Source organism: Ornithorhynchus anatinus, chromosome 2 (assembly GCF_004115215.2).
Source record: "Ornithorhynchus anatinus isolate Pmale09 chromosome 2, mOrnAna1.pri.v4, whole genome shotgun sequence".
NCBI lineage: Eukaryota > Metazoa > Chordata > Mammalia > Monotremata > Ornithorhynchidae > Ornithorhynchus > Ornithorhynchus anatinus.
Genome location: NC_041729.1, coordinates 25,663,433 through 25,676,383, shown reverse-complemented (window position 1 = coordinate 25,676,383; position 12,951 = coordinate 25,663,433). Strand labels below are relative to the sequence as shown.

Genomic DNA, 12,951 nt, shown 5'->3' with positions numbered 1-12,951 from the left:
GGCTCGGCCCCGCCCCCGGCTACGGCGGCCCCCGCGGGCCCGAAAACGGCGGCGGACGAGGCCAACACCGCCCCGCCCCCTCCCTCCCCCTCCCTCCCCCTCCCCCCCCCGCCCGGCCTGGCCCGCCACGTCACACCGGACCTTCTCCCCACACCCCCCGTCTCTTCGCGCGCGCGCGCTCTCCCCCTCCCTCCCTCTCTCCCTCCCTCTCCTTCTTTCTCTCTCTCCCTCTCTCTCCTCCTCCCTCCCTTTCCCCCTCCCTCTCCTTCTCTTCCTCCCTCTCCCCCCTTCCTCTCCCCCTTTCCCTCTCCCTCCCTTATCCCTCCCTCTCTCCCTCCCTCTCCTTCTCTCTCCCTCTCCCACCTTCTCTCCCCCCTCCCTTTCTCTCCCTCCCTTTCCCCCTTCCTCTCCCTCCCTTTCCCCCTTCCTCTCCCCCCTCCCTTTCCTGCTTCCTCTCCCCCCTCCCCCTCCCTCTCTGTCCCTCCCTCTCCCGCTCTCTCTCCTCCCCTCCCTTTCTCCCTCCCTCCCCCCTTCCTCCCCTTCCCTCTCCCCCTTCCTCCCCTTCCCTCTCCCCCTCCCTCTCCTTCTGTCTCCCCCACTCTTTCCCTCTCTCTCTTCCTCTCCCCCTTTCCTCCCTCCCTCCCTCTCCCTCCCTTTCCCCCTTCCTCTCCCTCTCTCTCCCCCCCTTCTTCCCCCCCTTCCCCTCCCTCTCTCTCCTCTCCCCCTCCCTCCCTTTCTCCCTCTCTCTCCTTCTCTCCCCGCCCCTTTCTTCCTCCCCCTCTCCCCCCTTCCTCCCTTACCCTCTCTCCCCCTCTCCCCCCCTTCCTCCCTTACCCCCTCTCCCTCTCTCTCTCCCTCTCCCTCCCTTCGTGTCCCCCCCCCCCCCCCCATTCAATGGCATTTATTTGAGTGCCACTGTGCACAGAGCACTGGATTAAACGCTTGGAAAGTACAATTGGGCAACAGATAGAAACCATCCCTACCCAACGACGGGCTCACAGACTAGAAGGGGGAAGACAGATAACAAAACAAAACAAGTAGACGGGCCTAAACTATCATCAAAATAGATAAATAGAATTCTCTCTCTCTCTCTCATTCAATCGTACTTGTTGAGCGCTTACTGTGTGCAGAGCACTGTACTAAGAGCTGGGGAAGGACAATTGGGCAACAGAAGAGACTATCCCTACCCAATAACGGGCTCACAGTCTAGAAGGGGGGAGACAGATAACAAAACAAAACAAGTTGTCAGGCATCACTTCCATCAAAAGAGAAGCAGCGTGGCTCAGTGGAAAGAGCCCGGGCTTCGGGGTCAGAGGTCACGGGTTCGACTCCCGGCTCTGCCACTTGTCAGCTGTGGGACTGTGGGTGAGTCACTTAACTTCTCTGTGCCTCAGTTACCTCATCTGTAAAATGGGGATTCATTCATTCAATAGTATTTATTGAGCGCTTACTATGTGCAGAGCACTGTACTAAGCGCTTGGAATGAACAAGTCGGCAACAGAGACAGTCCCTGCCGTTTGAGGGGCTTACGGTCTAATCGGGGGAGACGGACAGACGAGAACGATGGCGATAAATGGAGTCGAGGGGAAGAACATCTCGTAAAAACAATGGCAACTAAATAGAATCGAGGCGATGTACAATTCATTAACAAAATAAATAGGGTAATGGAAATATATACAGTCGAGCGGACGAGTACAGTGCTGAGGGGATGGGAAGGGAGAGGGGGAGGAGCGGAGGGAAAGGGGGAAAAGAGGGTTTAGCTGCGGAGAGGTGAAGGGGGGGTGGTAGAGGGAGTAGAGGGAGAAGGGGAGCTCAGTCTGGGAAGGCCTCTTGGAGGAGGTGAGTTTTAAGTAGGGTTTTGAAGAGGGGAAGAGAATCAGTTTGGCGGAGGTGAGGAGGGAGGGCGTTCCAGGACCGCCTCATGTGGGATGACCTGATTACCCTGTCTCTCCCCCAGCGCTTAGAATAGTGCTCTGCACATTGTAAGCACTTAACAAATACCAACATTATTATTATTATTACTCCACCGCTTAGAACAGTGCTTGACACATAGTAAGCGCTTAACAAATACCGACATTATTATTATTATCAAAAGAGATAAATTGAATATAGATAGGACGATCTCTCATTCAATCGTGTTTATTGAGCGCTTACTGTGTGCAGAGCGCTGTACTAAGTGCTTGGAAAGTACAATTCGGCAACAGATAGAAATAATCCCTGTCCAACAACAGGCTCACAGTCTAGAAGGGGGGAGACAGACAATAACACAAAACAAGTAGACAGGCACCAATAGTATCAAAATAAATAGAATGATCTCTCTGTCCCTCTCTCCCTCCCTAGACGGGGAGACAGGCATGAAAATAATCTACGGCTCTGTACTCAAGTGCTGTGGTGCTAAGCGCTTGGAACAACGTGAGCAGAGACACGGAAACAGTTTGGATGGGGAGGAAAGGGCGGATTTTAGCAACGTGGCGAAGGTAGATCTGATGGGATTTGGTGACAGAGTGAATGTGTGGGTTGAATGAGAGAGAGGAATAGAGGATAATGCTGTGTTTGTGGGTTTATGAGACAGGGAGGATGGAGGTGCTGTCTACAGTGATGGAAAAGACAGGGGGAGAACAGGGGCTGGGGGGGAAGATGAGGAATTCTCTTTTGGACATGCTGGTTACCAAACCCAGGCGATATCTTTTTAAGCCCAACCTCTTCCCTTTTCAGTCAAGCAATTCATCGGGCAGGCGTGCGTCCATCCATCCACGGATCGGTACATCCGTGCATCCATGCGTCCACTCATCCGTGCATCCGTCTATCGATGAATAGACTCACCCATCTATGCCGGCTGGATGCAGGGCATTTGAACCGATTTCTGAGGGGAGTGAAAAGGAGAAAGCGAGACGTGCGACAGAGTTTTCCTCCATCTGCCCCCCTGCCTTCCTCTTAACTGCTATTCTGAGGTGTCCCACAATGACTGCTGCTTCTGCAGTTAAGTAGGGGAGTCAGCAGAAAGATGACATCTTTCCAATCCATATTTCTCCCGAAATAGGGCCGTTTGAGAAGCTCACACCCCCAAGACCACCTTGCTGAGCCTAGCTTGCTGCGCCCTGTCTTCTGTCTTTATTCCTTGCTTGCAACTCCCTACCCCCTCAAACCCACCAAACCTCAGACCTTCCCAGCACCCGGTTTTCAAAGAACAAGAACCTGGGAACCAGAAGGACCTGGGTCCTCATCCCAACTCCGCCACTTGTCTGCCGTGTGACCTTGGGGAAGTCACTCTATTTCACACACCTCATCAATAAAATGGAGATTAAGACTGTGAGCCCCATGAGGGACAGGGACCGTGTCCAGGCTGATTAACTTGTGTCTACTCCAGTGCTTCTAGTAGTCAAGAGATACTACTCCGAAGATTAATGTAAGGAAGATTTGCTGTGAAGAGCCTGGAAAAGGTCATGGAAGGTGCTGACGTAATTGTCAATTCTATGGTGTCTCCCGTGATAGTGAATGGATCCAGAAGCTGGTCAGCGAAAAAACACGATAGAAAGAACATCGATTCTTTGGAAATGTGGTGTTGGAGAAGGCTTTTGAGAATACTATTCCCCCATCCCCCTTCACCTCCCCTCAGCTGAGCCCCCTTTCCCTCTGCTCCCCCTCCTCCCCTCCCCCCCCCCAAACTCTGCTTCTCCCCCTCCCGCCTTCCCCTCCCCTCAGCGCTGTGCTCATTTGTATAGACTATTACCCTATTTATTTTGTCAGTGAGGTGTGCATCCCCTTGATTCTATTTATCATGATAATATTGTCTTGTTTTTGTTTCGTTCTATTTTGCTCTGCCGTCCGTCTCCCCCGATTAGACTGTGAGCCCGTCATTGGGCAGGGACGGTCTCTATCTGTTGCCGAATTGTCCATTCTAAGCGCTTAGTACAGTGCTCTGCACATAGTAAGCGCTCAATAAATACTATTGAATGAATAATTTCCCCGACTCCTCCCTTCTGTTGGCCGTGTTCCCTTTAAGCACTTGATATTCACCCCACCCTCAGCCCCACAGCGCTTGTAATAATGATAACAATAACGATGGTATCTGTTAAGCGCTTACTATGTGCCGAGCACTATTCTAAGCACTGGGGTAGATGCAAGGTAATCAGGTTGTCCCACGTGGGGCTCACGGTCTTCATCCCCATTTTACAGATGAGGTAACTGAGGCCCAGAGAAATTAAGCTGCTTGCCCAAAGTCACACAGCTGATAAGTGGCGGAGCCGGATTAGAACCTGCGACTCTGACGCTCAAGCCCGGGCTCTTGCCACTAATAATAATAATGATAATGTTGGTATTTGTTAAGCACTTACTCTGTGCAGAGCACTGTTCTAAGCGCTGGGGTAGATACAGGGTCATCAGGTTGTCCCACGTGAGGCTCATCTTACAGATGAGGTAACTGAGGCACAGAGAAGTGAAGTGACTAGCCCGCAGTCACACAGCTATGTGGCAGAGTTGGGATTCGAACCCGTGACCTCTGACTCCCTAGCCCGGGCTCTTTCCACTGAGCCACGCTGCTTCTCTAAGCCACGCTGCCATATTAAAATAATTTATTTTAGTATCTGTCTGCCCCTCTAGACCTGTCTACCGGCTCTGTTGTACTGGACTCTCCCAAGGGTTTAATACAGTGCTCTGCCCACACATTAAGAACTCAATCAATACCAATGATCGATCGATTGATTTAGCCACCCAGCCGCTAGCTTTCCCCGGGTTCCACGAAGCCTCACGCTGCAGGTGCTGGTCTCATTTCCGCGGGGCTGGTGGCCAGCAGGACGGGATGGGGCCACCTCGGAGGTGCAGAGGGGAGCTGGGGACGGTCCCAGGTGTCTGGGCGGGAAGGCGGTTCACTCATCATCATTATCATTAGAGAAGCGGCGTGGCCTAGTGGAGAGAGCACCGGCCTGGGACTCAGCAGGTCATGTGTTCTAATCCCGGCTCCACCGCTTGCCTGCTGTGTGATCTTGGGCGAGTCACTTAACTTCTCTGTGCCTCAGTTCCCTCATCTGTAAACTGGGGATGAAGACTGTGAGCCCCATGGGGGACAAGAGATTGTGTCCAACCCACTTGTCTTGCATCTACCCCGGTGCTTAGAACGGTGTCTGGCACATAGTAAGCGCTTCACATATACCATAATTATTATTAATTATTATTATCAGTGGTATTTATTGAGTGCTCGCTGTGTGCAGAGCACTGTACTGAGCACTAGGGAGAATACAATAAAACAGAGTTGGTAGTCACGCTCCCTGCCCAAGACGAGATTACAGTCCAGATGGGGAGACATCCATGAGTACGATTCTATTTATTGCTATTGTTTTAATGAGGTGTACGTCCACGTGGGACAACCTGATTTCCCTGTGTCTACCCCGGCGCTTAGAACAGTGCTCGGCACATAGTAAGCGCTTAACAAATACCAACATTATTATTATTATTATTTATTGCTATTGTTTTTGTCTGTCTGTCTCCCCCGATTAGACTGTAAGCCCGTCAATGGGCAGGGGCTGTCTCTATCTGCTGCCGATTTGTCCATTCCAAGCGCTTAGTACAGTGCTCTGCACATAGTAAGCGCTCAATAAATACTATCGAACGAATCATATATAATATATAATCCGGTCCCACTTCCGACCCCCCTTCCGCTCCCAGGAAGGGTGAAGGGGCTGAGGGTAATCAGAGAGGTGAAAATGCTGGATGTTTTGATCACCCCAGGAGGTGAAGAGGGGCCGAAGAGGCAGAGCACTTTTATCCAGAGTGGCTCAGTGGAAAGAGCCCGGGCTTGGGAGTCAGAGGTAGTGGGTTCTAATCCCGCCTCCGCCACTGATCCGCTGTGTGTGACTTCACTTCTCCGTGCCTCAGTTATCTCATCTGAACAGTGGGGATTGAGACTGTGAGCCCCAAGTGGGACAATCTGATTACCTTGTATCTACCCTAGCGCTTAGAACAGTGCTTGGGACATAGTAAGCGCTCAACAAATACCATCATTATTATTATTAGTATTACCCCGACCTGTGCACAAGAGCATTCTGGGTGCTGGCGGGAAGTGCTTCAGCCATGGTCGGGGGTGTGAAGGGCTGAAGGTACACAAGACAGCGTGGCTCAGTGGAAAGAGTACGGGCTTAGTAGTCAGGGGTCGTGGGTTCTAATTCCGGCTCTGCCACCTGTCAGCTGTGGGACTGTGGGCAAGTCACTTCACTTCTCTCTGCTTCAGTTCCCTCATCTGTAAAATGGGCATTAAGACTGTGAACCGCACATGGGACAACCCGATTACCCTGTATCTACCTCAGAGCTTAGAACAGTGTTCGGCACATAGTAAGCACTTAACAAATACCAACATTATTATTATTAAGACACATATTTTGCTCAGCTGTGGTGGAAGAGACAGGCTGAGGAGACACAGCAGCAACTTTTCTCTCCAGCCACTTCCTTCCAGAGGCAACCCCTGTCCAATCCCCGCCTCATCACACTCATCGTGGGGCTCGTGATCGTCATGATCATCATCACCGTGGCCCAGGGGAATAGATGAGATATGGCCCTTTCCCTGGAAAAGTTTACATTCCAAAGGGGGAGACTGGCAGAAACTGCTTGGATACACACATTACAGAGAACAGTCAAAGCACAGAAGAGTAAAAATAAATATAAGCAAATGGTGAAAAAAAATCAATGAACAGAAGAGTAAAAATAAATATGAGCGAATAGTGAAAAAATTAAGTGCATAACTCAACAGAATATTATGAGGATGGTAGAATGGATGACAGCCAGGGAGGGAATGGGATCTCCCTGGTCAGATTGTCCAATCAGCTACTCATAACCCTCTTGGGTTTATAATAATAATAATAATAGTGGTATTTGTTAAACCAGGAACGGTATGTGCCCTGTACTAAAGGCTGGTGTGGGTAGAAGCAAATCACCTTGGACACAGTCCCTGTCCCACGTGGGATTCACAGTCTTAATCCCCATTTTAGAGTTGGCCCAAAGAAATGAAGTGACTTACCCAAGGTCACCCAGCAAACAAGTGGCAGAGCTGGGATTAGAACCCAGGTCCTTCTGACTCCCAGGCCTGAGCTCAATCCATTAGGCCATGCCGCTTTTTAATGGCTTACTTTTTAGGGTTCCTCAGATTATACACTCTTTAAGGGTAGGAAATCTCGCGGGCTATTTAATGCCTGTTTTACCGTAGAATGGGAGCCCCATGTGGGACAGGGACTGACGATTAACTTGTATCTACCCCACCACTTAAAACAGTGCTTGACACATAGTAAGCACTTAATAAATATCCTAATTATTGTCACTGTTATAATTCCCATACCCTTAATATAATACTCTTCCCAGAGTCAGCAGTCCCGCCCTAGCCTTGTAGAGAGCTTGTAGCCCTAGCCTAGTAGAGAGAGTTTGCAGCCTAGCCTACAGCCAATCCCATCTTCATCCTCTAGGTCCGCTTGGAGTCTTTTGGAGAAAAGATGCGTTAGAAATCCACAAAGGAATAAATAGCAAACACTTCCAATTCTTTTCTGACTTCTTCTGAGAACCAGCTGCGATGCACTTTACACTCAGAAGGGGCGAAAGCCCCTGAAATGGGTGAGATGGAACCAAGCAGGGAGGGGAGAGTCGGCAATTCTTATCTGTGTCTCCCCCATCCATCTTCCTTCAGACAAGTTTCTCTGTCCTTTCTCTCCTCCTCACTCCTTTATCACAACCTCCAGACTCTGTCCCCAGGGTGTCCCTCAACAGGACATCTCCCTCCTCCCTCTCCACCCCCTCCTGCCCACTGATGGGCTCAGACGGGCAGTCAGTCGATCGTATTTATTGAGCTTTGGCTGTGTGCAGAGCTCTGAACTAAGCAGTTGGGAGAGTAGAATATAAAAATGTAACAGACACATTCCTTGCTCACATCGAGCTCAGGTCTGGTTCCTTTTGCAGAGCAGAGGCTACGACACCTGATTTTGTGGAGGGCGTCGACTCTGGGGGCTGTGATTTCTGAGTTTGGGGAGGGGGCTGGTAGGTTGGCCCACCTGGGCTTTGAGGGGGGAATGGAAGCGGGAAGACAGTGGGGTCTTGGGAGGGGCAGGGCTGCTAGAATTAGAAAGAGAAGACCCCTGGCAGGAGAGGGGGTTCTCTGGGCTAGGAATTTGGGTTTCAGGAGCACAACTGAGGTTTCCTAATAGGGGTGCTCTTTGTTAAGGGCTCAGTGGGGGCCCAGCACTGTGCTGAAAGCTGGGGTAGATACAAGACCATCAAGTTGAACACAGTCCCAGTTCCCTTTGGGATTTACAGTCCAAAGGGGAGAGGGAACAGACAATGAAGCCCCATTTTACAGATGTGGAAACTGAAGCGTAGAGAAGTCCAGTGACTTGCCTAAGGCAAGTGGTGGAGCCAGGATTATAATCTCAGGATCACGTATTTATATTAATGTCCGTATTCTTTTATGGTACCTGCTAAGCCCTTACTATGTGCCAAATAGCAGTGGGGTAGGTACAGGTTAATTAGGTCACAGTCCCTGTCCAGATGGAGCTCACCGTTTAAATAGGCGGGACAATGGGTATTGAATTCCCATTTTAGAGTTGAGGAAACTGCAGCCCAGAGAAATTAAATGACTTGCCGATGGTCATATAAAGCAAGGAATTGGCAGAGCTGGGTTTAGAACCCAATCCTCTGACATCCAGGTCCTTGCTCTTTCCTCTAGGCCATGCTGCTTCTCTCAGAGTGCCAGCCCAGCTAGACTGTAAGATAGTTGTGGGAGGGGAACGTTCAACCACTTTTTTTTTTACTGTACTCTCCCCGAAACTTAGTAGAGTGCTCTGCACAAAGTAGACACTCAGTAAATACTGTCGACTGACTGACTGATTGATAAAACAGTTCTCCTGACTCCCAGGCCTCTGTTCTTTCCACTAGCCCGTTGCTTCTCATGCTATTGCTGAGGTCTTCATGCTATTGCCAGGCCTGCTGGTCTCCACCCTCCTGTCTGCAGGAATCTTTTTTTCAGGGTCTTTTCCATCTCTATCAGCGTCTCTCCAGGAAAGCCTCACCCTCCTCTTTATTACCGTATCATCCACCTCCAGTGCTGGGGCTCAGGGCGTCTCCCTATTAAATTGTCTCCACCCTCCAGTCTTGACTCTCCCCGTCCTCATTAGCCTGGTTCAGATGATCGCCTGGACCCCAGAAGACACGGGTGAAAGTGAGTCCCTCAGAAACTTTTCTAGAGCGGAAACCAGGCTGGGGGTGAGCCGGAGCTGGGGGCTGACGGAGAGAGACAGAGTACCTGAGCCTGGAAAAGGGATGGGGTTGGGGGAAGCGGTAGGGGAAAGAGGGCAGGGCATCACTAGCTGAGAGGAGCAATAGGGTCTGGGGGAGCCGGGATTGAGTTAGGGGGCCAATAAAGACAGTCACATGAATGAATGAGAAGTACTGAATCCCCATTTTTCAGTACACCGCTTTCTCCTCCTCCACAGGTAAATGGCTCATCTCCAGCTTAACCGGGACCTCATTAGCTCTGCAATGCAGGAGTTCCATGGTCTGCTGAAGCAGCAGGTGAGAGGTCATTCTTTCTTTCTTTTCTTTCTTTTCTCTCTTTCTCTTTCTCTTTCTCTCTCCCTTCCTTCCTTCCTTCTTTCCTTCCTTCCTTCCTTCCTTCCTTCCTTCCTTCCTTCCTTCCTTCCTTCCTTCCTTCCTTCCTTCCTTCCTTCCTTCCTTCCTTCCTTCCTTCCTTCCTTCCTTCCTCCCTTCCTCCCTTCCTCCCTTCCCTCCCTTCCCTCCCTCCCTTCCCTTCCTTCCTTCCCTTCCTTTCTTCCCTTCCTTCCTTCCCTTCCTTCCTTCCCTACTACTTCATTTACTTTGTGGCAGATACCATACTAAGCATTGGAGTAGGAATTGCAAAGCAAAGCAATCAGATTGGACACAGTACATGACCCACATGGGGCTCACAGTCTTAATCCCCCATTTTACAGATGAGGTAAATGAGGCCCAGAGAAGTGAAGTGACTTGCCCAAAGTCACAGAGGGAGATGTTAAAGCCAGGATTAGAACCCAGGTCCTTCTGACTCCCAGGCCTGTGCTCTACCCACTTTCTGGTTGGGGGTGGGGAGGGTCGGGGGCCAGGATTGGGGCTGCAGGGACCACTGGGGAGATCCAGGATTGGGGGTCGGGGCAGGCGGATTATGGAAAGGTGGTCAGGGCTGGAATGTCAGAGACTAGTCTGGAGACCAGGAAAGCAGAAAGGAGAGGCTCAGTCAACTTGTCCGAGATGGTGAATGCAGAGCAGGGAGGGGGGATCAGTCAATCAATCATTCATATTTTTTAGCACTTACTGCATGTCAGTCAGTCAATTCTATTTATTGAGTGCTTACTGTGTGCAGAGCACCATACTGAGCACTTGGGAGAGTACGATATAGCAAGATAACAGACATATTCCCATTCCACAGTGAGCTTATAGCCTAGAAGGGGTGACAGATATTAATATAAATTTAAAAAACCAGATATGTACATAAGTGCTGTGGGGATGGGAGAGAGGATGAATAAAGGGAGAAAGTCAGGGCAACACAGGGGAAGACGAGGAAAGGAGGGCTTAGTCAGGGAAGGCCTCTTGGAGGAGATGGGCCTTCGATTAGGCTTTGAATCGGGGGGGGGGGGCGGTCATTGCCAGATATGAAGAGGGAGGATTTTCTGGGCCAGAGGCAGGACATGGGTGAGAGGTTGGCAGTGAGACAGACGAGACTGAGGTAGAGTGAGCGGGCTGGCATTAGAGGAGCGAAGTGTGCTGAGTGGGTTGTAGTAGGAGAGTAGCGAGGTGAGGTAGGAGGAGGTAAGATTCATTCAATCACATTTATTGTGTGCAGAGCGCTGTACTAAGTGCTTGGAAAATACGATTCGGCAACAGATAGTGACAATCCCTACCCAACAACGGGCTTTGATTGAGAGCAGATGGTGAGGAGTTTCTGCTTGGTGAGGCGGTTCAGAGCATGCAGAGAGCACTGGACTCGGTGTTTTGGACGGCACAGTGTAACGGAGTTGGTCGACAGGTTCCCTGCCCACAAGGAACTTACAGTCTAGAGGGATGGGGAAGGGGAGGAGGTGGGGGGGTAGAGGGGTCCCCGCTCTTGGTTTCCCGGGAGATAACCCTGCTTTCCTCCTCCTTCTCAGGAATTTTCCTCCCACATCGTGATCCCCTTGGAAGCCATGGAGACTATTGTGAACGACTGGGTGGCCTTCTACATTTCCTTCTACTCGCCGAGGTTGTCGGGCGATGCGGCGGAGCAGAGCCAGGCTCAGGAGGAGCTGCAGGGAGAGCTGCGGACTTCGGCCGAGCCCTTCCTCGCCAAGTACAGTGCCTTCCTGAACTCCCTCTCGGCCCCTTGATATCTCGGGGACCCACGGCCCCCGGCCCCGGAAACAGAAGACCCGGCCCCACTCTCCCCGGTGACCCCTTCCTTCCTCTCCCTCTCCCTGCTCTTGCTCCAAGACCTTTCCCCTCACCTGCCACTTCTGTTCTCTGTCAATAAAGACAAACTCTGTTACTAACAGCCTGTTTCTGCTTGATCAATCCATCAAAATTTATTGAGTAACTGTTGTAGGCAGAGCATTGTTGTTAATAATAATAATAATAATGTTGGTATTTGTTAAGTGCTTACTATGTGCCTAGCACTGTCCTAAGCCCTGGGGTAGATACAAGGTAATCGGGTTGTCCCACGTGGGGCTCACAGTCTTAATCCCCATTTTACAGATGAGGGAACTGAGGCCCAGAGAAGTTAAGTGAATGGCCCAAAGTCACCTAGTTGACATGTGACGGAGCCGGGATTAGAACCCATGACCTCTGACTCCCAAGCCCGGGCTCTTTCCACTGAGCCACGCTGCTTCTCTAAGCGCTTGGGAGAGAACGATATAACGAGTTGCTAGACATGTTCCCTATCCGCTGTCTCTTCTCTCCCAGGATTCTCAGGGCTGTAATCAATCAATTAGTGATTTTTATGGAGAACTTATTGTAGGCAGAACACTATACTAAGCAGTTAAGTGCTTCTCTAGGTCAAGCACTGTTCTAAATGCTTAGGTAAATACAAGGTAATCAGATTGGACCCAGTCCCTGTCCCACATGGGACTCACAGTCTTAATCCCCTGTTTTACAGATGAGGGAACCGAGGCTCAGAGAAGTGAAGTGGTTTGCCCGAGGTCACACAGCAGACAAGGGGCAAACCCGGGATTAGAACCCATGGCTTCTGACTCCCAGACTTGTGTTCTGTCCACTAGGCCTCACTGATGGAGCTGAAGCCCCAGATTCCCCACGACGACACACGGAAAGTGGAGGTGGTGATGGGGAGAGGGGGTTGGGAGGAAAGTGGTCCCCTTGGGAGGCCGAAATGAGCATTGGTCATGGATCCAATTCCCTGAATTTGGAAACGGAAGTCTCCATCTCCACGTTCTTCCTGAAGGGTCCCAGGAGTTCTAGTCTCCTCTCTACCCCAGCACTCCCCAGGCAGAGTCAAAAAAAATATTCCCCAAACCTCTATTTCTTCTAACCTGATCCTTTGTCCCAGCCCTTCAGTGCCCCATGAAGAGTCATCTTCTTTGTTAGTACCAAATCCACCAGAGTACCCAGCAACACCAATCTGTGCCCGATTCCCAGCTGTGTATTTTCTTCCAGTGCTTAGTACAGTGCTCTGTACGCAGTAAACACTTAATAAATACGATTACTACTACTAATCTGCCAGGTCTAAAGAAAAAGCAAGGGGAGAAGAACGAAAGGAGTGGAAAAGGAGGGAGGGTGGAAGAGAAGGGGGAAGAGAAAGAGAAAGAGACCCTGGGAGAAGGGAGAGAGATGGAGGGAGACAGGGAGGGAAGCAAAGTGGCCCTGTGGATACAGCACAAGCCTGGGAGTCTGCTGTGTGACCTTAGGCAAGTCATTTAACTTCTCTGTACCTAATTTACCTCATCTGTAGAATGGAGATTGAGA

General features: G+C 50.6%; 1 protein-coding gene across 1 annotated transcript; it reads left to right on the top strand.

Annotated features, from left to right (window-relative positions):
* The first annotated feature begins 9,126 nt into the window (after positions 1-9,126).
* Positions 9,127-11,527, top strand: LOC114809041 (alpha hemoglobin stabilizing protein). The gene is made up of 3 exons (XM_029057723.1): positions 9,127-9,187; positions 9,462-9,540; positions 11,148-11,527. The coding sequence occupies exons 2-3, from the start codon at positions 9,466-9,468 to the stop codon at positions 11,361-11,363; spliced, it is 291 nt and encodes a 96-aa protein (XP_028913556.1). The 5' UTR covers positions 9,127-9,187; positions 9,462-9,465; the 3' UTR covers positions 11,364-11,527.
* The last annotated feature ends 1,424 nt before the right edge of the window (positions 11,528-12,951 follow it).

Excerpts from the sequence above, each read along its gene's own strand:
- LOC114809041 (XM_029057723.1), top strand. The coding sequence starts at position 9,466 with ATGGCTCATCTCCAGCTTAACCGGGACCTCATTAGCTCTGCAATGCAG. Across the intron at positions 9,541-11,147 it reads ATGGTCTGCTGAAGCAGCAG|GAATTTTCCTCCCACATCGT; the intron begins GTGAGAGGTCAT and ends CCTCCTTCTCAG.